The sequence below is a fragment of the Amphibalanus amphitrite genome, unplaced genomic scaffold (genome assembly GCF_019059575.1).
Source record: "Amphibalanus amphitrite isolate SeventyFive unplaced genomic scaffold, NRLGWU_Aamphi_draft 000472F_arrow, whole genome shotgun sequence".
Lineage (NCBI taxonomy): Eukaryota > Metazoa > Arthropoda > Thecostraca > Balanomorpha > Balanidae > Amphibalanus > Amphibalanus amphitrite.
In genome coordinates this window covers 375,487-400,549 of record NW_024881966.1, presented here as the reverse complement: position 1 = coordinate 400,549, position 25,063 = coordinate 375,487, and the positions used below count along the sequence as shown (strand labels likewise).

Here is a 25,063-nt window from a genome sequence, read left to right as displayed (position 1 = left end):
CGTGATGTTGATGCATGAAAACGGCGTTTGCCGCGAAAGTTATGAATGGCCCACTCCATTTTTTTCACAGATGGTTAGGAACATTGTGACGGAAATAATATGTAAAAATTACCCAAATCGAAGGTGACGTGTTTTTTGCTATTTAATTTTTTCTGTTTTAATTAAAGGTCAAATGCATTTCAAGGTCACTTCAATTTAATTTTATAATTAAAAATCAAAGCCTTATCAATGGCCTATAAGACCCTGTTAATATCATTTTGATACCAGAAAAGGAACCAGAGTTATAGCCATTTAAAAAATTGATGCGTGGCATTTTTCTCTATATTTGATGACCTATATCTCAGCGATACGTTATCAAATTTCGAAAATATTATACGCAACTCAGTTTTGAACCATGCCCAGTCTACCTACAAATTTTCAGAAAAATCGAAGGGGATGACGGATTTCGGTGTTTGATTTGACGTGGAATGCCCCGCCCCGTCCGCCAAAGCCAGCCTTAGGGACGGACAAGTAACCCGCGCGCCGCCACACTCGCTCGAGATCTTTCGCTGTTTTCGCCCAGTGCCATAGTTCGCCTGGGTTTGTTCAGCCGGTCTTTTGAACTCATCGGTCAGTCGTCTATCCGTTGTCTGTCACTGTCGTGAGTCTGTCACAGCTGTAACAGTCCGCTCTAGTCTGTAGCACGGACCAGTATCACTGAGCTGTCGGCTACCTGTCGCAGTCCTCACACCCGCACTGTCCCTCGAACAGCGCATCTATCGACACCAGCCCAATGTCCTCCGTCAGTCCTGAGAAATGCCCGTCCGTTCCAATGAAAGTCCAGCCTGCCGCCGCCCGGCTGTGGACCTCACACTGACTGGCACGGCCGTCGGCAGAGCTCAGTTACCCTCGTAACTCAACCACAGACCTCTCCGCTCTACCAAGGACCACTCTTCCATTTCCACAAACCACTTCACTCTACCAGACGGCTCTTCTCTTCGCCACTAACGTTCTTCGTTACTCCCCATGTGGACTATCCTACTCCCTCCATGGATCGTTTCCTTCACTAACTTCACCGCTCACTAGGTCACATCTCGGTCACATCTTCGGTTTCATTCTTTCTCAGACATCTCCATTCGAAAATCACCTATTCATTTCATTTCATTTGCATTTCTCCTTCAAAACGTGTCTTTTCTTTGCCTTCCTTCCCATATCAGTTTATCATATCGTCCGTCAGCGGTCGTCTTCTGCCGTCAGTCTGTCACCGCTCACTCCCCATAACTCCACTCCACTCCTCCCAACTCCACTCCAGTCCAGGGTTCACTCGGCGTCGGGCGCCGGACCGACGGCCACCGCCTGTCCGTCCACGACCATCATGAGCGCGTCCGGATCGTCCGGGTCGCCCAGCTCGTTCATGGCGTCCACATTGGCCAGCAGCTGCACCTGTGACACCGGACCGGACGGCGGTTACTCAGAGGACGAGTCAGAACTGACTGGGAGACACAGACGTCATGCAGATACACGGACCAGTCACAGCTGAGTGGGAGACACAGTGGGGTTCGTGCAGAGGTCATTGCGGATAGGTCACACACGGACCAGTCGGAGGTGAAGGTGAAAGACAGCCCAAGACACAATAATCAAATAAAGTGAAGGCATTGTCTCATATTATAATGAAAAGAACAGCCTGCAAAAGAGTATCTAAAGGACCAATTTTCTCAATCAACTTGCTACTGCAACCAATTAACTTCGATATAATAGCTAACCCATTTTCTAATTGTGGGTTTACCCCAGATAAAAGTCGACTGAAACAGCGCCACCCCAGAACAGGCTCATGCCTACCTGGCCCTGACCCGCTCCGTCCGCCACAGAAGTCACGCTAAGGAACTCTTGGTCCCGCTCACCTGGTCTCCCTGGACGCAGACGAGCACGCGGCGGCCGGTGGCCAGCGCGCGGCGCACCTCCTCTGGGAGGTGCAGCTCGCGGCCATCGTCAGCATTAATGGTGTCCGGCACATCTCCGTCCTCACAGCTGAGAGCCAGCACATCCATCATGGGGGTGGTCGCGGCCGGCTGGGGGGCCGGCTGCGGCTCCGGTGCCGCGGCCGCCTCCGCCAGTTCGGCCACCTCCAGAGACTCGTACCGGAGCGTCTCTAGTCGGTAATGGCCGTCGGCGCCCCGCCGGTACCTGACGCGCACCGGATGGAAGGAGGGAGGGGAGTTTAAAATGGTGCGGAGGGACACCCCGTGAGTTACAGATCAATAGTGTTAGATCGAAAATCTGTAGTTCGTTCTGGTGGCCACAATAGGTCCTGGACGATGGAGCGAGATTTCTCCTTGGGGTTACTAGTGAAAAAGAATGCGTATCGCACTGGCTTAGGCAGACACGTTACACACGGACAGACAGATCGCGTCTCACGCGGCTGTGAGTGATTTGAAACATCCCACATGGAAATAGGAAACATACATCAAACCGGCGCACTAGTTGCGCATTGGAAATATAGTGCAACATGTGCATTGTGCATTGTGCACCACCGTGCAACAAGTCATATCCTATTGCCCATTACAGAAACTCAGCAATGCTTATACACAAAGGGATTGCAAAACAAATCGAGAAAAAAAAACAGTGATTACTTGGAGTGTAAAGGTTGACTTTTTCAGACGTGGTTGTTTGTATTTGTTTTTCGTTGCATGCACGCTGCGTCCGGATGGCACCGCCGATCACCGCCGATCAAGATTACTTTACTAATACCGCCGATCGGGTGGCCGGTGGGACGCGTATATAAATAATATGGTGGGGCGCATACATCCTCCCTCCCCCACCCCGTGCGGCTGCAGAGCGCTGGGTACTCACTTGAACCGCGTGTGTCCGTCTGGAACTCTGAGGTTGTGCGCCCTCTTGAAGTGAACCCCTAGGTTTACTGCTGCCAGGTAGCGGGTGTCACACAGGTGGCAGAAGTAGTAGCTGCGAGGCTGTCCACTGTGAATCTTCTGCGGGGGGAGGGGTAACCGTTAGCCAAGGCGCTGGGGGAGGGGGGGGGGGTAACCGTCAGCCGAAGCGCTAGAGGGGGGGGGGGTATCACATACTAGAGGGCGCATAAATTCTGTGGGTCTGTCGGCATTACACGAGCCAATCGACACAATTTTAAGATATAATAAATCGGAAGAGAAAAGATCAAAATTTAGCCCAAAACTCATGTTACAGTATCGTTTGTGCAGTCTACTCACGTCATAATGTCGCTTGTGCAGCCCTGGGCCTACTCAAGTTATGATGCCGCTTGAGCCGGCACCTACTCACAATATAATGAAGCTTGAGCCACCAACTCACGTTAACGTTATAATGTTAAATGTTATAGGGGGTTGGGAGAAGCCAACCACCCTAAGTTTATCTCGTAACCAGGACCAAATTAGGTAACAATTGGTCCCTATTTTTGTTTGGTTTTACTTGACAATTATTTTTCAACAACTTTGTTAATTGGTGAATGGCTTCGTCATTCCAGAACATAATTTAGTTTGCTTTAAAAAACACTTACATTTTTCTGGTCCTAAAAGGGTGGGGGTAAGCCCGCTATGGTTGGTGCCAAGGCCATTTATAATCTACTAGTAGATTGCTGGTCTTCCCCCATGACAATTTTACCAATCACCGTCAATCACCGTGCTATTGTGCGGCTAGCTGATCTTCGCAGGGGTCGTTAGACATTTGGTTTTTTCGAAGACAGTAATTAAAGGAAAAGGGCCACCTTTAACATGGGGATTGAAACTGAGATAGCCATCTTGTAGCCCGTGTCCGAAAACCTAACAGTCTACCTCCTTACGGCCGATTTCGGCCTCCACTCGTAGTTATCGGCAATTTTAAAAGAAAATACGCCAGGAATGCGTGCTTATCCCAGGAATGCGTTCTTATCCGACAATACAGCCACCCGCGGCGAGGCTTTGGTTTTTTACCAATCAGCTCCAACCAGCTCAGCTTTAACCAATCAGCTTATCTGACACAATCCGACGAGTCTGTCTTCTGAACGCTGATTGGCTTGAGTGTGACGTCATCGCTATGCCATCATACAGTAGGTGCCGTAGAGAGTATCAACATAGTACCAATATGTTAAATAGTTTTAAATACTTTTTAGCGAATTGTGCACTTCTGGCACCAGTTTTAAAAAGAAAATGAAAAATAATAATGTCAAAATGAAAAACAACAATATCTTCATATTTCACGAAGGTGGCCCTTTTCTTTTAATCCTACTTTCAAGCATGAAGCAAGGCAGTTGAGTATGCCAATAAATGTAGATGTGTTCGGACAACTGACAAGAGCTTCGGTCATAATAAAAAATTTCGTACGAATAACTATTTAAAAACGCAAGACGATGACTTGTTTAATCTCATCTGTCTGACTCCTATGCGGACAACATTTCATATCAAATGGGATAACCCCGCCACAGCATGGCGGTTTCACCCGAATTGTCATCCTACAAAGACCACGTGACCATGGCAAACTCCATGCAGCGCCATGCAGCAGGGGCGCCATAGCACATGATGCCGCATTTCATAAAAACCCATTTCTACTTCAATCAAACGCTGGTACAATATGGTTAATACCACTTCAAAGTTCAAGCATCGCAATTTCTTATAACGGAAGACAAATTTTCCAGTGTGTGCCTATAACTTCCTTCAACTCTTTAGAAGTGTCGTAGCTCCACCTCCTCCCGAGTCGTGCGTATTGTGATGAATAAAAAATGACACCGACTGCATCGCCAACATGGGGTATGGCGATTGGCGGGGTTGACCAAGTGGCGGGGTTACCCCCACTTCCCTAACGTCGCTTGAGCCACCTACTGAGTACTCACGTTATAATGCTTTAGCCTTTAACCCGGTGGCCCCTGGGCCTCCGCGCCACCCACCAGCCGCTGAGGGGGGTCCGGTATATAGTCCCCCCCCCTTTACTTCTGCGACGCGAAGAGATAGAGAAGCGAAACTTTGCACACATCTTCCTGAATACCTAGCCGAGGTTGTGTTCAAATTTGGTGTCGATCTCATTTGAAATGACGTCACAGTGACGGCAGAAGTCCAATTATAGATTTGCGACTCTCAGTTTCCTTACGATATATCAGATATATGAGACCGAATATAAATGACCGATTATTGGTCAGAAACAGTAGTTGGAAGTGAACGTTTTAATATGACAGCAGGTACTGTCTAGTTCATTTACAGTTGAGTTTCATGCTCAGCGACATCAGAAACGGTCCATATCGGAACACGACAGAACGTTGTGACGTCACTGTGACGTCATCTTAAGTGTTACAACTACCAAACTTCCCTCAAACATTGCCTAGGTATTCATTTGAAGCTATGCCAAGTTTCACGTTCGTAGCTTATCAGGTTTCGGAGATGTTCCACAAAACGTAAAGGGGTAACTTAATACCCCCTCCCCCCCAGCGGCTCGCGGGTTAATGTAGGTTGAGCTACCAACTCACGTTATAATGTTATGTCGTTAAAGCCACCTACTCGCGTTATAATGTCGTTTGAGCCACCTACTCACGTTGTAATGTCGCTTGAGCCGCTCTTCAGTCAAGAACGCGAACCGGCAGCCCTCGTGGGGGCACGGAAGGCGTTCGTTTCGTTCCCACATGTTGTGGGCCCTGAGATGCACCTCCAGGTCGTTGGACGTCTTACACCTAGCGGTCGGCAGGAAGAGATTGGGGTCAGCCGGGCGACCGACAGTACTGAACACGCCATCACGCCGACGGGACACCGACCATCGTATGTGTGTGGCAGACAGTATGAACAGCGAGCGAGACACAGCGAGACACTGCGAGACACTGCGAGACACAGCGAGACACTGCTCAGCAGAGACCAAGTAACGGCTTCAGGCTGAACTACTTAAACAGAGATTCATCCATAGACCTCTATGTAGACACCTCTGTATGATTCAACCTACTGGCAAGCAGTCAGAAAAAAGAAATTGATGAGGCTATCCAAAACAAAGTTAAATTCCCTTCCGACAACATAAAGCAATTTCATATCGACTGTTCCCAGTGTGACGAGACTCAAGCCACGTGCCGACCAACGCTACAGACACCGTAACCCTGAGCCCACGTCCCGAGGCAAACGCACGTTTGGGAGCACTTTGGACAGGAAAAGTTCCGCTCGTCCGTGTGTTTGTAGAGCATGTGCACTCGCAGGGCGTTCATCGACGGCACCGTCATGGTACAGAGCTGGCAGCGGTACTTGTTGATGTGGTAGCGAATATGATCTCGGAGTATGCGCACGGTGGCGAACAGCTTCAGGCAGTGGCTGCACTGGTACCGCAGGTCTGCAAGGGGGGAGATACTGTCAGCTTCAGACACTGAGTGGCTGCATAATGGTATCGCAGCTCTGTTGAGGGGAGATATTGTCAGCTTTAGACAGTGGCTGAATGGTACCACAGCTCTGTGACAGGGAGATAATGTCAGCTTCTTTCCTCTTCCCTCAACTGGCCCAAGCACAGGCAGACAGGTCTAACTACTATCGAGGCTCCACCAATCCTAAGGTCAGCCGACGCTCGGCCGGCAGAGCTGTCTGCCTCTTAGCCTGTCACGCAGCCCTCTCCCATCGCCAACCCCCGACCGCTCACCTTCAAACGACGTCTGCCGCAAGTTGTGGTCCTCAAACTTGGCAGTGTTGGCGAAAACGATGCCGCACGTGGGGCACGCCATTGGCTTTTCGCGCGTGTGCACGCGCATGTGATCCCTGAGCCGGTAGTAGCTGCGGTGTGCGGCGGTACAGTCTGGAAATAGAGCGGGGATACGCGCAGTTGATACACAGAGCAATCAATGACTGTAGTGTTCGCAATGATGTACGGACGGATCTCAGACGCTCAGACATACATCAGCCGTACGATCGGAAACACTGCACACGGCCGGTGCATCAAACACCAGCCGCATAGAAAAAGGTACGGAGCCAACCGTATCTTTAGTTTGTTGGTACGTCATTAGTACTTTATCAGGTATGTGCGTCAAAGTCGCCAGGCTCTGTGCCACGCTTAAAAAAAGTTGCTTGATATATATCTTCATGAATCGTTTACAACAGCCCGCACCAATTTATCGTTTATTTCAGTTGCAATTCGCGATTGTGTAATGGCAATGCATTCAAAGTCTCGAACTAGTTATTTATCGGAGACAATATCGATCTGAACAGTCACTGCTGATGGCTGGCGATTCTCCATTTCACAGTGCTTACAGTAATATCAGCGGCACCACGAGCGACCACTCACCAAGCCAGAGGCACTTGGCCGGCCGGCTGCCATCCAGCTTCTCGCCCTGGTAGTGGCACTTGACGTGGTACGTCACGTGCCAGAAGAAGGTCTGCGGGTCGTCAAACTCGGCCGTGCAGTCCTGCCAGTAGCAGCTGCGAACAGCGGGCGCCCGCGAGGTCAGTCACGGAGCGCCACTTCACTCAGTAGGTACCAGCCGGCACAGCGCACCGCACGGAGAGAGCCGCACACTCCGTCGGCGCGCGAGCATTTTGTCTTAATTATTTTTACTTAAAGGAAGACTGCCACCTTCAAAAAGTTTTCTCAGATCGGCCTATGATTTATTCCCTGGACAAAACAAAATTTTAGAATTCACCTGTGACCTGACAAAGTATCATCACGTGAATCGCGAAAAAAAATTGTCGATTTTCATACAATTATCAATCGGTTAATGTCTAGCGACAATGTTTACACATCACTAGACTTCAAGGTCATAAGATTATTACATTTTATTTGTAAAAGTAAGGTATTTTATGATTTACTAAATACTAATATATGATTTCATGAGAAATTGGCCATGTTTAATTTATTTTGCATTTAAGTTCGTAAAACATTAAAAAAAATCATGGCTCATTTGGAATGGGTCTGGCCCATGTTAAACCCCATTTCCCACACTTTTTTGGAAAAAATGAACTACTGAATATATAAGTTTAACTTTTATTTTGACACTCCAAAATTCTTCTCTGATCTCGAAACAATCAAAGTTTTGACATATATTTACCAAAAGATAAGAAAATTCATGTTTCAAAGTTATCGATAAATAGTAGAGATGTCGGTTTTCTTGGACTAAAAAAATGGCATCAAACTGAACTTTGGTCTCCGATTTCTCGCAAACGGGTTCGAATTTCGGAAAACCGACTTCAGTCTGGGACATAGGTGGCTCAGCTCTAGTGAAAACCGTTTTGTGGAAAAAAAAGGTGGCAGTCTACCTTTAAGTCTGAATGGAAGGATGGGTGGTTTTCGATTCAGGTGCCACGTTAAGCAGCGTTCTTGCGCATGGCACCACGGATCGACCACTCGACTTTGGCCCGCGCCTAAATCATGGACCACCATCATGCTCAGAAGCCAGTTATCAAGCCAGGACGGCCCACATAGAACACACGTGGAGAAGCTGATCGCCGTGCCGCCCTCCCATCCCCACGAGCCCACGGCTGACGACACTCACACGAATGGATCCGGCAGGTCGGGCAGCAAGTGTCGCTCGCTACTATCCAGCGTGCAGCGGCGGATGCCTGACCGCTTCAGTATCTCAGCGCCGAAGGCCATCAGCCGACAGTGGTACGCATGGTAGAGCACGTGCCGCCGGATCATACGCTCGTCCAGCACTCGGAACGTGCAGTCGGCCCAGCGGCAGCGCTCGTACGTGTTGCCAGGATCTGCGGCGGTGATTGGCGGTCAGTGATCAGCAGCTAGCGGTCAAGTGGTAAATGGCTGGCGGCCGGTACTCAGTGATCAGTCGCGGTCGATTAGATATCGGCGATGAACAGCTAGCGGTGGTCAGTGGACTGGTCCGTGGTCATTGGCCGGTGTCGGTGATACTCAGTCCAGGAATACAAGGTATCGACTATCGTCTACTTGATCAAAAAATTTCACTTGTGAAAAGCTACTGGCAACTATTTAAGAGAGCTAAAATTGATCAACGATGTTGGGGTCGCGGAAGCACTCGTCCACGACTGAGAGTGCTCGACTTACCAGGGCTAATGGGGACGTGTTTATCCACGTGTTTGATGAACTTCTCCATTGACTTAGTGGTGAAGTCGCAGCCGAGCCACTCGCAATTCAGCACAGGAATGATCCCCCTCAAACTGGCAAATACGGCATCCAAGTCAGTGAGGGAAAGCCTAACATGACGCGTCGACGTTGGTGAGGGCTGTCGCTTTTGAATGAATAACGTTTATGTCATATTACTGGCGATTCATGCACCATACAGAACAGTCAAAAATGAAAAATTGGTGAGCAGAAATAAAAACCTTGCAGTCGGAAGCAGTGGGAAGCAGACCAAATGCACTAAACCCGTGCCCGCATGGGTGTCTTAGCCAACTTCGCCATGATGGGGAAGCCGGGTTGGCCGCATCCAATCAACTCGAAAACTAATAACGATAGAAAGGCGTAGAAAAGGCGATCGATGTGCTTCCCCCCCCCCAAAAAAAAAAAATACTTGCAAAGGTATTCAGGTGACCTATGCTTGCCCTCTGATTTGATCCAACGTTAATAATTCCGTCCAAACTCCAGAGCAAAAACCCGTCCGAATTGAGCTATGCGCTGCAGTTTTGCCAGTACACACCTAAACAGCTACTGAGCCCACCACCTACATCCTCACGGCGAATAGGTAACACCGTACGCGGTCTGTCCGACAGTGCCACCTACTCTCTGCGTTGGTGCGGATCTTTCACGCCCGGCCGGGAGTCTGGCTCCGGCATGTCTTCTGGGGGCGAGTCTGACGACGCCCCGGTAACAGTCGATGGTGCGCCGCCACCGCCGGCGGCCTCGTCTGCAGCTTCCTCGGCTTCTCTCGCCCGCTTCAGTGCCCGCCTCGTGAACGGCATCTCAGCAGCAGATGGACCGAGGACCGGTATCCTCCGTCAAAGGCTCTTGAGAAATGTTCTGAAAACAGGGTAATCCCAACCAGGGGTAATTATAGCCACCACAGCCGGGGCCCGGGGGAGTGGGGTTTTCACCTCCCCCATCCCATCTAACTCCATAAATAAGGGAGCTACAAAACAAAAAAGGCAGCAAACGAAAGGTTTTCACAACGTGATTCCAAAGCACTCAAAATGGTTACCTTAGGTTACTTTGTAAGGTCAGGGGTCAAGTCCAAAGGAAAAACCATCATATGCGTAGTCATCTCTCAAACCAAGTGTTCCAGAGGACGGTGGTATGCATGCAATGCAACACTAACAGGCCAGAAAGGATGGGAATGGGAAATGAAAGAGCAGAATCTGAGGAACCTAATGAAGTGTTCAAACTTCATGATCAAGGCCAAGATCAAGCTCAAAGTTGACCTCAAACTTTGTACTTTTTCATATGCCATTGCCTTGTACACTTAATTCCAAAATGTTTGGAAATAGGTTGAAGCTCGAGCCCCTCGCTCTGTTCGCCCCCCCCCCCCCCATTTATTTATCAGCAGGCTGTGAGCATGCTGCTACTTCTTGACTCCTCATTGGTCGAATTCAAGTGGTCTATTCGTTAGACCAATGAGAGGCCAAGAAGCGCCAGCAATAACTTCCTTATATGGGGAAAACCGACAGCACGCTGATATAAAAACAGAGACCGAACGGCGAACAGGGCCCCGATTTGTGGTTCACGATGCTACCCTGTCTCCCAAAGTCAAGACTCAAGATGCAAGGGTATCCTTTGTCTTCATCTCTAAAACTTCATCTTTTGCAGCTATTTGAAGTTGATGTTTACAAAGTCAAACTTTTTTATATAAATATAGCTCGAATGTTTGAATGGACGGATTGACAGAGCCGGAGCCCACGCTAAGCAGAGCTTGTTGCGTAGACCCCGACCCCTACCGTCCGATCGCGCAATTCCGGGTAACGGGAGAATTTATATGCCAAAGTTTAACGTGCCCTTCAAAGCCGGACACGGCCTGTCCCACTCAACTGACTTCAACTGGCTGCGGCTGTTCCCACCAACCGCAGACCATCCCAGTATAAAGTGTCACTATCGAGCGCCGGAGCGTCTCGAACCCGGGCTCTGACTACCGAGAGTCCGATGCTCTACCAAGTACCAACCAACTGAGCTACGGGACAGGCTTAACTTTGCCATGTAAGGTTCTAGAATGAATGGCGATGACCGTATATAGTCATAAAATCAGACTTCATCTTTTCCATGCATCCTAGCATCAAATGAAAAAAAAATAAGGCATAAGAATGTTTTTTAACCACACGGCCTCACTCACTCGGTGCAAAATGGACTGGCGGCTCTAAATCGCAGAGTTACAATACAACACAATACAAGGTCAAACCAGACTGGAAAACATCCATACACTACGCCGGACGCCCGTGAGACCCGCTTGCGCCGAAAGTCGGCGCAAGCGATTTTGCGCTGAAATTTATGCGTGATTTGCGCCCAAAATTAGGTGACTATTTGTGCGAAAATTAAGCCCTTTTCATAAAAAGCACGTGTGCACATCTACTGATCAAGGCTATATCAACCAGACAGTGTTTCGGGGCCTTGTATGCTCTCCCATGTTTGAGCGTCCGAATGAGTTTTTATTTCCACGTAAACCCAATACCTCGGCGGGAGCCAGCGACTGCGAGGGCCAGACAGCGGAGCAGCACGTGCTCCGGCACATCACCCTTTTCTCAGCTCATGGTGCAGAGCGCCACTGGGCACCGCTCGTCTGGGCACTGCTGGCACGCGGCGAAGTGGAGACAGCTGATTCGGTGCCGTACTGGAGCGAGCGACCCCAGTGGCCCGCCCTCATCTGGTGCACCGAAATGGCATCCTCTCGGTCCTCTCCGGGGACAGGGAGCGGCGGCGTGCTCCCGAGGAGTGGCTTGAATAGTGATTCTGAGCAGTTGTCGCGCCACTGATAGTGATGCGAGGCCGCACAATGAACCGCCCTTGTCAGCGATCGGGCGTTTGAGGGCAGGGCAGCCGCCTGTTTTGCCAGGTCGTCCGCGCTCTCATTCCCCTCGATTCTGCAGTGGTCAGGAACCCACTGCTATTGCTTAACGACGCTTGGCGACGTTCAACAAGGTTTTCCATACCTATCTCTACACCGAAGGTTGAGGCCTAACCTGGACCGTGGGCGGCCGTTCCTCCGCTGAGTAGACTCAGGGCGGCTCGCCAGTTCGAGCACACGACGACCGGGGCGGGGACGTCTCGTCCCGCAACCTCGCCAGAGCCGCCTGCAAGGCGAATCTGCTGCTAGATTGACCAGCGCAACGCATAAATTCGGTGACAGTCTTTCACCAAAAAATGTGCGACCGCCCTGCGCCGAAAAATTTGTCCGCCGCCATACGCCGAATTCAACGCATGCGAAGATACACCAGACGAGCGCTGAAATTTTCAGCGCAATCCCACCACAATGCCGGATATATTCGGCATAACGTGTATTTTTTCCAATCTGGAGGTCAGTGATTGGCAAATATGGCAGATTGAAACAGATACACCAAAAAATGTAAGCAGCACATGTTTACATAGGGGTTGTTGCAAGCTTATAGCTCTGCCCATTGTTGCAAAAGATGTGAATGATGCTTTACAATTTACAAAATGATCCCCTTTAAATGTGCAAAGATTACTGCATCAAAATTACCGCAAAATAAATGAGCCAAAGCCTCGTCAAAAATGCTAACGAGACTTGTTTTTTCCAGCCTGGGTTTCAGCCATGGCTATATAAACCTGGGTTTGAGCCAAGGGTTTGAGTTACTTTGTTGTATTCAGCTTGAGCTATACTTCCGTTGCTTGGTCAAGCCACTTGCATAGTAGCACTTCACTATTACGTCAACATTTTATGACATACCTACCAATTTAATGTCACATTTGCAACTCGTACAATCCAACGTCGTTGCGAATGATAGGTAACGAGAACTTTTTTGTTTTTGTGCACAAAGCTACAATACAAATGGCTAGAAATTTTCGCGCGAATCGGAAATGGTAACGAATGCGCAATAACCGTCTCAATCATGAGCTTAAAAAGCTGCAACTTCACAGTTTGTCATTTGGGGCAAATTAGGACCAAAAAATCAAAACAAATAGCTCGAGTATGACTCAATGACAGGCACCGCGCAACAAACTATTACGTCAGATTTGCCAAGGGATGACAAGCATGAACCTCAATATTGTAATCGCTTTCATGCCTGTCAAATGTCAATCGGATGCCCTCGGCGCTACAGCACTGCCGTCCAACAAGCATCGGTAGCGAGGCCGACGACGTTCAAAATTATACCCGGGGTCTTTTATTACGTGCGCTAGTTTAAGGCAAGCGCAGTTTTGAGGAAGAAACGGTGATTTCAAACGCAAAATATTACCAAAAATATGCAAAATGGCAAACAAATCGCACAAATATGAAACTGGTCTGAGTGGTCACAGTAATAATGCCATTGGCTATAAATATTCACACTTCACAATTATTAACACAAGGCATTATTAACTCACAATTCGATACCAACAGACCTAATCACTCACACCGTACCCAGCCACACGGGACGCCGGTGAAAACAGGGCGCCGGAGGGCATATTAGTCACGTGACATTTGGAACTTCTCCCCCTTCGCGGGCCTTTACGTGCTTAACGTCACGTGTAAATTTCACGAACCTTGATCAAATCGCCCCAGGCGCCCTGTTTTCACCGTCGTCCGCCACACGGGGGCAGTATATCGTCACATCACTGTTCGCGGCACAGCTGGGCCAGCCGGTTGGGCAGCTCGCTCTCAGTCAGCAGCTGACTGCCGTCGGCAGTGATGAGCTCAGCGCGCGGCCGGCCCGGTCCGCTGCCGCCCTCAGCCGCCGCCCGTCCAAACACCAGCACCGCGCGGTGGCCAGAGCGGCGCGACTCGCGCACCCGCTGGCCAATCGTCAGGTGGTCTCGGTCGTCCCAGAGCAGGTCGTCACGCAGTTCTGGCAGCTGGGAGAGCTGGGAGAGCATTCGCAGCGCCCAGGGACGGGCCGCCTCCTCCCGGCTGCCCGTCTGGGGATGCGGGTCGTGGTGAGACGACACATTACACATAACACGTAGTGCAGTCTGGGGACACAGCACGCATTGAGGAGACATCAAATAGGCCAGACTCATGGTCTGGACATAGAGGATAGGGCAAAACATTCACACCGTTGGAGAGGGAGATAGAGGGGGAGAGGGAGATAGCGACAGCAAGCATATTTCAGCAGTGAGCTGTCAATGAGTAATTGATAAAGGAGAGAGCGAGTACATCCCATCGGTGAAATTTGAACGAATAGTTCTTTTTCTAGGACACTTAAAAAAAAAAAACACGTAACAAATATGAAATATACCCCGCGTTCGGAGTCTCCGACGACGAAGAATCTACGTCGTCCGGCCAATCCCGTTAAAGGTCAACTGGCTGCGGTTATGGAACGGGATTGGCCGGACGGCGTAGAATCTTCGTCATCCGGGAGACTTCGAACGCGGGGATAGTCTCCTTTTGTTCCAGAAACATTTTAATCAATTAGAGGCATGACACGACCCCCTACCTTGGGTGTGATGACACAGAGTGTGAAGGGCGCCAGGGCGGCCGGCCAGCTGATAGGCTGTCCCGGCTGGGCGCGGGACTCCACTATGGCCGCCAGTAGTCGGGTGAGGCCGATCCCGTAACATCCCATGTGTAGCGGTACCCGACCGTCAGAGTCGGTCACCGTGAAGGCGCCCAGTGTCTCGGAGTACAGTTGGCCAAGTACAAAAGTGTGGCCCACCTAAGACAAATTCGGAACATGGTGAAAAACGTGGGTCAGTAGTCAGTACAACTACAGACACAATATACGAGCCGCAGCATGGAGGCAGAGCGAGGGTCAGAATACGGAATCAGAGCGGGTCAAACGAGTCGAACTGACACTCGGTAAGATGGGCAACCTAATTGTACATATTAACAGACGAGGGTCAGACTGAATGGCATTTTGCTCCAGGCTTTTGAGCCGCAGTCATCGAGCATCTAGCCCCGCTCCCTTCCCCGTGACATCCAGCAGACCTCACCTCGATACCTGTCCGCTCCTGCAGGGGGTGTCCGCACGCCTGACAGGTGTCCATCCCGGCCTCACCGGGCGCCGTCTCCCGCTCTGGTCTCACGACCTCCAGGTTCACGGCGGCCGGACACTCGTCCTGTCGGCAGTCGGGCCGCACCAGCAGCCGGTCCTCGCCGACGGGAGCCAGCACGTGGTACTCGTGCGACACACCGCCGCCCATTACACCCGAGTCGCCGCGCACTGCCGAGAGGGGCAGCGGTTATACGGGGCAGGGAGGTATAGCCTGTCGACATCACACAGCCCACAGGCACAGGCAGCACGTCATGGCTTTGGGCATAGTACTCTATGGATTCAGAACAGGACATGTTAAGAACACGGCACGGGACGCACACGGAAGGGCTAAGGAATTGCATGGCGAAGGCACAGATCGAATATATTTCATACGGACACATTAAAATCGGCTCACACGATAACATGAACCGTGTACGTACTCTAGAACGCAGACATTCTCAGCTCCCCAGCTATGACCGCTAAAATGAGCGTAAAAATAGCGAGCAAATACGGATCACCCGCGATTCAAGCCTGCACTGTGGTGCGAGCTCAGTTGTGTGTCTCGCCCGTCCCTGATCACAGACCCTAGCCCCGTCTGATGACCCCAGCGTGACTCACCTCTGACCACGGGCACGCCAAGTCGTTTGAAGAGACCCGAGTAGGCTCGTCCCACGGCCCGGTACGTGTCCATGGCGGCCGCCTCAGAGGCGTCGAACGTGTAAAGATCCTTCATCAGAAACTCCTTACACCTGGCGACACGGCGGTTGAGTCAGAGGAGACTGAGATTAAAAATTATCATAAGGGCTGACTCGATGGCGTCTCTAGGCTGATAAACTCGTACATCACCAAGCGTATGCTGCTGCGTGACTGGTGTAAGCAGCTACACCACCGAAACAGAATTACTATATTTATGGCAGCTACAGTATAAAACGAATCTGTATAGGAAATTGCAGCATGAGCATGACCCATGCCAAACACAGTTATAGTTCCCCATCCAAAACTGCAGTGTGCCGCGACTGACCTTAGGAGGCCGAAACGAGGCCGCATCTCGTCCCTGAACTTGGCTGTGATCTGGTAGAGGCGCAGGGGTAACTGGCGGCCGGAGATGGGCGACACGGAAGCCACCAGAGCCGTCACCGCCTCCTCGTGCGTCTGCAGAGGACGCATAGTCAGTCAGCGGGTAAGGGGACGACAAACATAAGTTACTGATAGGCACAGGCTCAGAACAAACGCCCACGTCAGCAGTCACGCTCTGACTATATTCTCAAAAACTAATAGCCATGGCTAGAATACTCAATGCCGAGCTGTTGCGGCATATTTATTTGACCATGTCCGTCATTATAGCCTGCTTGCAAAGTATTTGAACTGAAAAAGGTTCAATAATTGATTCCACAGCAATAATGACTTGTCCTCGTCTCGTCTCATCCTTGATCAACTGGACAGTGGACACTGGACACTCCGATGAATGATGGTTATTTTGGTTGTAAGTGAGCGGGTACAGTACCGGACTGAGAACGAACCCGTGGCCGGCACGGTCCTCCACCGTCATCAGTTCACCGCCCATTTTATCCATTCTACCTGAAAACAAGCGAAGGATGCGTCACAGGCTAGTGCAGCTTTCAGAACTTACCACATACGTCACCTGAGTGCTGTGTATCGTACTCTTACTTATTTTTTATGAACATTACGATAAACTTTCAACCTTAATTCGCTGCTCCGTCGGATTATCTTACGTCTTTTTTCGTAAGAAAAAGGACAGACGATAAATTTCCTGCAATGGTAACGAATATCATACAGAAAACACGAGTGGAAAATGCATACCAGTCTGCTTCCAGAGAGTATCTCGGACGAGCGTGGGCATTGTCAGCTGGCAGGCGTCCACCGAGGCCATTTGCTGGCGCACAACACGTGTCAGTTTGTCGAGAACACGCTGGCAGAGCGGCAGGATGTGAAATACGCCGCCCGATGACTGCCGGATGTAGCCAGCAGTGCTCAGCAGCTGCAAGAGGGGATAGTGAGTCAGATGTTTGTTTGTATGAATATAAAAGCAATTCACATGACACCCCAAATATACCTACATTGTTATGTTAGAAGAGGGTTTGAGATTAAAAAATGTGAAATTAGAGGGAAAAAAACTTCCAGACTAAGACCACTTACCTCAAAGCCCTTGGAAACAACATCACCATCTTTCACAGAAGACTGTTTGGCAGCATGGATGGGCTGGAAAAAGCGACTCATCCTCTGACAAAACACATGTTCATGTAGCCCTCTCTTTGCAACAAGAAAGAATGTTGGCAGCCTTCTATGAATAGCTCGATGTGTGACAAAATACATGTTTATTTATCTTGCACCTTCCAGGATTATTTGCAAGAAGCACATTTGTCTTGAACTGGAAAGTTAATAGGTATCTGAAAAATAAAAAGAATATTATTTGTTAACCAATCACCACACATAAGCTTTATCAGTTTATATATGTAGCATAAAAGAGCAAGAAAAAAGATAATGAGTTTAGCTTAATAAATTATGCAGCAAGGTTTGGTTGCAGGTTTCAACTCATGTTCATATTGATTACCTACCAGAGTCCAGACATGTGCATGGATCTGTGTGATGGACCTATGATCTCAGATTATATCAAGGCAAATGACAAGCTAGGATCTATGATCACATTGGATAATGGATACCACATAAATATTACCTGGATCTAAAATTTCACTGAAGCTGATGACAAACCATGAACAGGGATCTATGATCCAAGTGGATCCAACCAAATGTAAACTGTACAACCATGTTTCCTACGTGACTTGTGAGTTCAAGTCCATAAGTGCAGCAAAGCTATGCATTGTGATGGGTAATCAAATGATATCCATGAAACAGAACTATTGCAAATTGCGCCAAGTGATTCTCAAATACGGATACCTCTGATGGAAAAGTCGGCTAGGTCGACCCATGATCTCACTGAATCTCTAGGCATAAAATAACTTTGAATCTATGATCCTAATGGATCTCTAGATAAAGTACAGGGTTGGATAAATAATCCCTTGAGTCTGAAGTCATGATCCATGGACATCCATGGACATGGAGTCAGATACCACATTCATTTTCTCGGATCTGTGCATGCCTCGTCTTGCACAGATAACAATGAGGATACAAGCTAAAGGCATATCAATGATTGTGGACTGATGAAGCAGCTCTGGCAATCTGTTCTAGGAACCATAAAATGAAGCAGTCCATGTCTCACTTTAAATAAACCTAATCTTTAAATCACTAGTACAAACAATTTGAATTCAAACTATAATTTTTATTATGATTCTCGTCAAAATGTGGCACAACTGAAACCCCCATGATATTAGATTTTTTAAACTTCAAATATTTATTATACTGGACTCTTCACAGCAGCAGCCTTGCAACAATTCTTGCTTAATTCTTAAATTCAACGCTAAAAATTATAACCTTCAATTGATTCACACGGTCCACGGAGCCGAAGGCCATGAAGCCGCTCAAAATGTTCTTTATGCTTGGCAACCGAGCTCTGTACGCATACCTTTCAAGCAATTCCTGAAGGCTATTGGCAGAAGCTTGCAATATTTGCAGAATGAATACTTTAAACAAACATAATGTATATGTCGCATCTGCGCAAATCATTGATAGAATTGGCTAGCAATTTATAATTTGCAGTCACGATGAAAAATGAAGTGCATGATTATAATTTTTCTTGGAAAGAAACACTTAAAATAAATAAAATGGAGTATAATAAATTATGCTTATCAAACTGTCATAATAAATGCAAATATTTGACCTGTAATAGCCCAAAAAGCTTGCACACGGCTTGGCATTGCTAGCGCCACCTCACAGCTCTGCGCTTCAGGGAAATGTTTGATATTATAGATGTCGCACCAGCTTAGAACACCTCTCTTGGCTGGGGGAGGGCCTTGGCTGGGGGGATCCAGAGCGTCGTAAGCCTCGTCGCAGCTGCGACGTGTCGCAAGTTGTGTAGTAAGTCGTTTTAGAGGGATCAATTGATGAGTAGCGTTACTTAAGAAGTAAAGTCTATCGCAAAGTGCCTGATTTACGACACAACTTACGAATTTGAAATAGCAGTCGTAAGTTGTGTCGCAAGTTGATATGGCCTTGAGGGAGAGGTCACAGGTCACAGGTCATTGGGGTCATGGTCACGAAATTTGCATGGTACGTGGAAAATTGTTGAAACTTGAGATCCTGAAAATTTCGTTGCAATCCGTTGCCGCTAACGCGAGTTATAAAGCAAGAACCAACGGTTCGTCTATGAGGCCTCAATCCGCGCCAGCGAGAGTGTTGAACATGGTGCATAATATGTTATATTCACATTTATTGGGGTATTCATGGATATGAAGTAGCCTAACACCATTCCAGCAACTACTGGCGAATCCAGAAAGGCGGTCGTGGACGTTGCGAGGGGCATCCCCCAAAAGATTCTCCAAATTCTAAAAACGATGTGTCCCAGATGACCCCCATGACCTCGAATTGATCTCTGTGATGACCCCAAGTTGACCTCTGTGACCTGACGTGTCCCAGATGACCTCCAATTGAGCTTTGTGATGACCCCAAGTTGACCTCTGTAACCTGACGTGTCCCAGATGACCTCCGTGACCTCCAATAGAGCTCTGTGATGACCCCAAGTTGACCTCTGTGACCTGACGTGTCCCTTGATGACCCCCATGACCTCCAATAGAGCTCTGTGATGACCCCAAGTTGACCTCTGTTACCTGAAGTGTCCCAGATGACCTCCGTGACCTCCAATTGAGCTCTCTGATGACTCCAAGCTGACCTCTGTGACCTGATGTGTCCCAGATGACCTCCAATTGAGCTCTGTGATGACCCCAAGTTGACCTCTGTAGCCTGACGTGTCACAGATGACCTGCGTGATCTCCAATAGAGCTCTGTGGTGACCCCAAGTTGACCTCTGTGACCTGACGTGTCCCAGATGACCTCCAATTGAGCTCTGTGATGACCCCAAATTGACCTCTGTAACCTGACGTGTCCCAGATGACCTCCGTGACCTCCAATTGAGCTCTGTGATGATCTCAAGTTGACCTCTGCGACCTGACGTGTCCCATCCCAGCCAGCAATTTTGCTCCGGGCCCAAGCAGGCTCAAGTGCGGATTGCCCGAGATTTTTAGTCGGGCTAAAGTCGGCTAGGGCTTGGGCTAAAGTCGGCGTATGACACAGAAACGCCGACTAAAGCCCATGCTCTGCCGGAGGTATGCCCGCTCTGCGAGCTCCGGGCAGCCGTAGTTTAGCCCTAGTTGAGCGACGATTGGCGTTAGCCCGATTTAAGCCCGAGCAGTGAATCCATTTATATAATGGAGATTACTCTGGGCCCGAGCGGGCTGAACTCCGGCAAGCCCACTCTGTGTGCCCTGTCTATCCCGACTTAAGCCATAGAAGTAAATGGGGTTTATACATTGCAAACTGCTGTGGCTTTGCTCGGGTTCGGCTCGAGTGACGGCTCCTGTTTTCTCAAGTCTCGACTTGACTTCATCTTGCTTTTGCTTCACACTGGATCAAGTAGCAAGGAGCAGCCAATGCACTTTCAGCAGGTTGTGTGGTTTTAATGCATATTTAAAATTGCTACGGTCACCCATATGCTCTGTTAACCGGTCATCGAGCATTGCGAAAGGAAAGTAGTGGTTGACTTTGATGTAATGTATATTTCAAACGACTACAGACACGTCAAATGAAACACAAATACATGAAACAGTGGACTGCAAACTGCAGCAATAATATGGCATGAGTCATGAAAAAGCGCCATCAAAACTATAAATCAATCACAAGACCTGCCAGCCTCCCTCCCCGTTCATAATACTTGGTTGAACACTTAACCGAAAGCATAAAGTAAGGACAGCAAGTAATCGCTCATAAGACATAAAGCAATTAGCAAACAATCGTTTATAAGGAACTTCACTCTGGTGAATGGGAGCTTTGGAGGCGTCTGGCTCCTTCACACCACACATCTGCAGCAGGTGGTCGGCCAGCTTTCGGCGTAGTTTCCGTATATGTAGGTATACCTACTTAATTATAAGCAGGCAGTTTCCGCTAGACCACTTGGCGAGGGCGACAGCGGCGTCCACCCGGTCCTGGTTTGTATAACTATTCCATTTTTTGGAACCATTTGCTCTAATGGTATGTACCTGAGAAGAGATCAATTGGTTTAATTTACATTGCATGTTTGTTTGAAAAATAACTTATTGTTGCATTAATACTGTAACAGCACTTCTCATTGATCCGTATAAAATGTTCATTCGATTTTCAGCGCGGACAGAGAATGAGCGTGCTCGGTGATAAGTAGATAAATATTTGTGTTTTGTATTTCATTTTCCTGGTTCAGAAGTGCTGGTATTTCACAAAGATATACATAAAGGCACGGAATGCGGCTTTTCTGAGCGAGGGTATAAGTCGCCAGGCTGAACAGCTATTCAGCTTCATGTTTGATGGCGTGAAACTCAGTCAAAATAATGACGTTTACATACGATCAAGCGCACCATTCAATACAATTACCTACCGTAAAACTCCGTGCCAGTCCACTTGATAAGAGCAGTGAGCACTATCCCTTCTTCGCGCTGTCACACGCACCCAAACATCAACCACCAAATGCCCCAACACCGGTGTGTCGTTTCGTCGCACAGCGCACAGACTGTCACAAACGCTGCACATGATTGGCGCAGAACTGCGCATGCGCGAACAGCCGAACAAGTATGGCTAAGCTCCGGCTTTACTCCAGTTAGCCGAAGGACACAGCCAGCTTGATCAGCCCGCGCTCCGCCCAAGTTAAGCCTGTTTTGGATGCGCGGGCAGATGTCGGGCTGAGCTACTGCTATCCGCACGTGTTCATAGCTGCGGCATGCCCCAGCTCAGCCCTAGTAAAAAGTACATTGGTTTTGATCAAAGTGGGCAAACCCAAGCTAAGCCCAAGCTGCCCGACGTTTGCCACAGCTCAGCCCAAGCGAATTGCTGGCTGGGATATGACCTCTGTAACCTCTAAGTGACCCCTCTGATGACTCCAAGCTGACCTATCTGACCTGATGTGCCCCAGATAACCGCCATGACCTTTAATTGAGCTCTGTGATGACCCCAAGTTGACCTCTGTGACTTGACGTGTCCCAGATGACCTCCGTGACCTCCAGTTGAGCTCTTTGATGACCTCAAGCTGACCTCTGTGACCTGGCGTGTCCCAGATGACCCCCAATTGAGCTCTGTGATGACCCCGAGTTGACCTCTGTAACCTGACGAGCCCCCAAGTTGCCTTCTGTGACCTGACGTGTCTCAGATTACTTCCGTGGTCTCCAATTGAGCTCTGTGATGACCCCAAGTTGACCTCCGTGACCTGAAGTGTCCCAGATGACCTCTGTAACTTCCAATTGTGACCTCAACCTCCAACTCTACCAACTCTCTGTGACCTCATACTCTCTTAACTCATTTCTTCTAAAGCATCGCTTCTAGATGCCCTATAGCGCCACGAATCTCCTGTGATCGACCCCAAAATTCATGGCAACTCACGTGAGCGTTAGCAACCACAAGTCACCCAGTTGAGACAAAGCTTCAGAATCAGAGAACATGCTTGAACTGGCTGTCTCATCCCAGCCAGCAATTCGCTTGGGCTGAACTGTGGCAAGCGTCGGGCAGTTTGGGCTTAGCTTGGGTTTGCCCACTTTGATCAAAACCAATGTATTTTTTACTAGGGCTGAGCTGGGGCATGCCGCAGCTATGCCCACGTGCGGATAGCAGTAGCTCAGCCCGACATCTGCCCGCGCATCCAAAACAGGCTTAACTTGGGCGGAGCGCGGGCTGATCAAGCTGGCTGTGTCCTTCGGCTAACTGGAGTAAAGCCGGAGCTTAGCCATACTTGTTCGGCTGTTCGCGCATGCGCAGTTCTGCGCCAATCATGTGCAGCGTTTGTGACAGTCTGTGCGCTGTGCGACGAAACGACACACCGGTGTTGGGGCATTTGGTGGTTGATGTTTGGGCGCGTGTGACAGCGCGAAGAAGGGATAGTGCTCACTGCTCTTATCAAGTGGACTGGCATGGAGTTTTACGGTAGGTAAGTGTATTGAATGGTGCGCTTGATCGTATGTAAACGTTATGATTTTGACTGAGTTTGACGCCATCAAACATGAAGCTGAATAGCTGTTCAGCCTGGCGACTTATACGCTCCTGCTCTTACCTGCTCTTCATCAGGTGGTTGATGGACAGCCAGTACCAGTAGCATTCTTTTCCAAGAAGCTGAACAGCGCCCAACAGAAATACTCCACATACGATAGGGAATTGCTAGCAGCCTACCTGGCGACCTTACATTTCAAAAATATCATCGACGGGCGACATGTGATCTTATTCACAGATCATAAGCCACTGACCACCGCTTTTCATAGTCAGAAACCAGCAAAGTCTGACAGACAGCAGCGCCACTGGTGCGTGATCACTGAATATGTTGCTGAAGTAGAATACGTCAGAGGGGTGGACAATGTGGTAGCCGATTGTTTGTCTCGTCCAGTAAACGCTATTCGAGTCGATACGCATGACCTGACCTCTCTCGCCGAACAGCAAACGGATGACCCCGAAACAGCTGATTTCAGGCATCGGCTGAAGGCATTTCCGCTCGGCGATGGTCGAGAGATTTGGTGTGACTGCTCGACCGCTCATCCCAGGCCTTTTGTGCCGCGCGCGTCCCGTCGTGCCGTATTCGACAAACTGCACGGTTTGTCACATCCCGGTCAGGGAGCGTCTCAGCGTCTCATAACTGCTCGCTATTTTTGGCCCGACATGAACAAACAGATCAAGGACTGGGTGCGTGAGTGTACATCTTGCCAGGAAGCCAAGGTACACCGCCACACGAAGTCGGCAAACGGTCTTTTTGACGTTCCTTGCGGTCGTTTTGAAATCGTTCACATCGATATAGTCGGTCCTCTCCCGCCGTCTTTCCAAAATGGCCAGCCCTTTTCGTCTCCGTACCGATACCTATTGACATGCATTGACAGGGCAACGCGCTGGATGGAGGCGACCCCGCTAACTGACATCTCAGCTGCGAGTATAGCCGCGGCGTTTCTTGACGTATGGATATCTAGTTTCGGCGTTCCTTTATATGTGGTGACTGACAGAGGAAGTCAATTCGAGTCCGAGCTTTTCAGTCACCTTTCAGCCTTGATAGGTTTCCACCGTTTGCGAACGACTGCATATACGCCACGCTCGAACGGGTTAGTCGAAAGGAGCCACAGGACGCTGAAGGCAGCGATAATGGCACGAAAACAGGAGTGGCTCCAGGCTCTTCCGGTTGTAATGCTTGGGATTCGCGCCCTACCGAACGATTCGGGCTTGTCTTCTTTTACGGCCGTTACGGGTAGTCAGCTTCTGTTCCCCAGAGTCGCAGTGGACGGAGAATCGAGTTCTTCCCGTCATGACTTTATCCGTGAATTGGCCAGACGAATGAATGAGATTGATTTTTGTACTATGTCGGAAGGACATTGTCACGGCAGCAGTGCAAAAGATGTATATATTCCGAAGGACCTAGCAAATTGTTCGCATGTCTGGATACGTGTAGATAGAGTGCGTCGCCCCCTTGAGTCCCCCTACATAGGTCCACTGCGCGTTGTAAAACGGTTCACCAAGTTCTTCATTGTCGAACTAGCCTCTGGTGAAACTGATTCGGTGTCCATCAATCGCCTAAAGCCTGCACGACTGCCCTCTGCTGCCGAGTTCTCTGCCCGTGCCCACAGGGAAGCTGCACGAGAGGAGCCGACAGCCGACTCGCGTAGCAGCCGAGCGACGATGACGACCGGGCCAGACAGCGGCAGTACCCCGACGCGAACACCAAGACGAGTGCGCTTTCGATTGCCACCATCTGCCTCGCTCCGCCCCAACTCCGTAGCGGTTCCGACCCGTCGAGGGGGCCTGCTGCGCGAGCCGCGGGGGCGGAACGGGGCGATACAGTGATGAACACTGAACAGCGACGAACTTGCTGCCGCGCCGGGATGAACTCAACTCTATAGACACAAGGCCGTATAAGTTAGGTAAGATCGTCCGGGCTCGCTAATGTTACAAATCTGCAACACTACGGTGACGTCACCGGGGCATACGCTCCC

The 25,063-nt window shown here is 49.3% G+C and overlaps 2 protein-coding genes and 1 long non-coding RNA gene across 5 annotated transcripts; 1 reads left to right on the top strand and 2 right to left on the bottom strand.

Moving 5' to 3' along the window:
- Positions 1–484: 484 nt before the first annotated feature.
- Positions 485–12,887, bottom strand: LOC122392168 (histone H4 transcription factor-like). Of its 3 annotated transcripts, none has more exons than XM_043386749.1 (11): positions 12,738–12,887; positions 9,628–9,864; positions 8,953–9,065; positions 8,426–8,636; positions 7,222–7,355; positions 6,583–6,735; positions 6,084–6,282; positions 5,509–5,644; positions 2,830–2,966; positions 1,881–2,163; positions 485–1,422 (listed from the first exon to the last, which is right to left on the bottom strand). In XM_043386749.1, the coding sequence occupies exons 2-11, from the start codon at positions 9,804–9,806 to the stop codon at positions 1,300–1,302; spliced, it is 1,668 nt and encodes a 555-aa protein (XP_043242684.1). In that variant the 5' UTR covers positions 9,807–9,864; positions 12,738–12,887; the 3' UTR covers positions 485–1,299. The 3 variants fall into 3 exon arrangements, with proteins under 3 accessions (XP_043242684.1, XP_043242685.1, XP_043242686.1); XM_043386750.1 differs by having other exon boundaries at positions 12,734–12,854; XM_043386751.1 differs by having other exon boundaries at positions 9,628–9,806; positions 12,738–12,809.
- LOC122392171 lies at positions 7,298–8,834 on the top strand. The gene is made up of 2 exons (XR_006258476.1): positions 7,298–7,406; positions 8,230–8,834. It is a non-coding gene; the product is annotated as an uncharacterized LOC122392171 (long non-coding RNA).
- Positions 12,888–13,149: 262 nt separating the features above from the next.
- On the bottom strand, positions 13,150–17,344 carry LOC122392169 (probable proline--tRNA ligase, mitochondrial). The gene is made up of 8 exons (XM_043386752.1): positions 17,112–17,344; positions 16,776–16,953; positions 16,459–16,532; positions 15,976–16,106; positions 15,573–15,703; positions 14,914–15,143; positions 14,418–14,636; positions 13,150–13,899 (listed from the first exon to the last, which is right to left on the bottom strand). Exons 1-8 carry the CDS (start codon positions 17,286–17,288, stop codon positions 13,597–13,599), a joined length of 1,443 nt encoding a protein of 480 aa, XP_043242687.1. The 5' UTR covers positions 17,289–17,344; the 3' UTR covers positions 13,150–13,596.
- Positions 17,345–25,063: the final 7,719 nt, after the last annotated feature.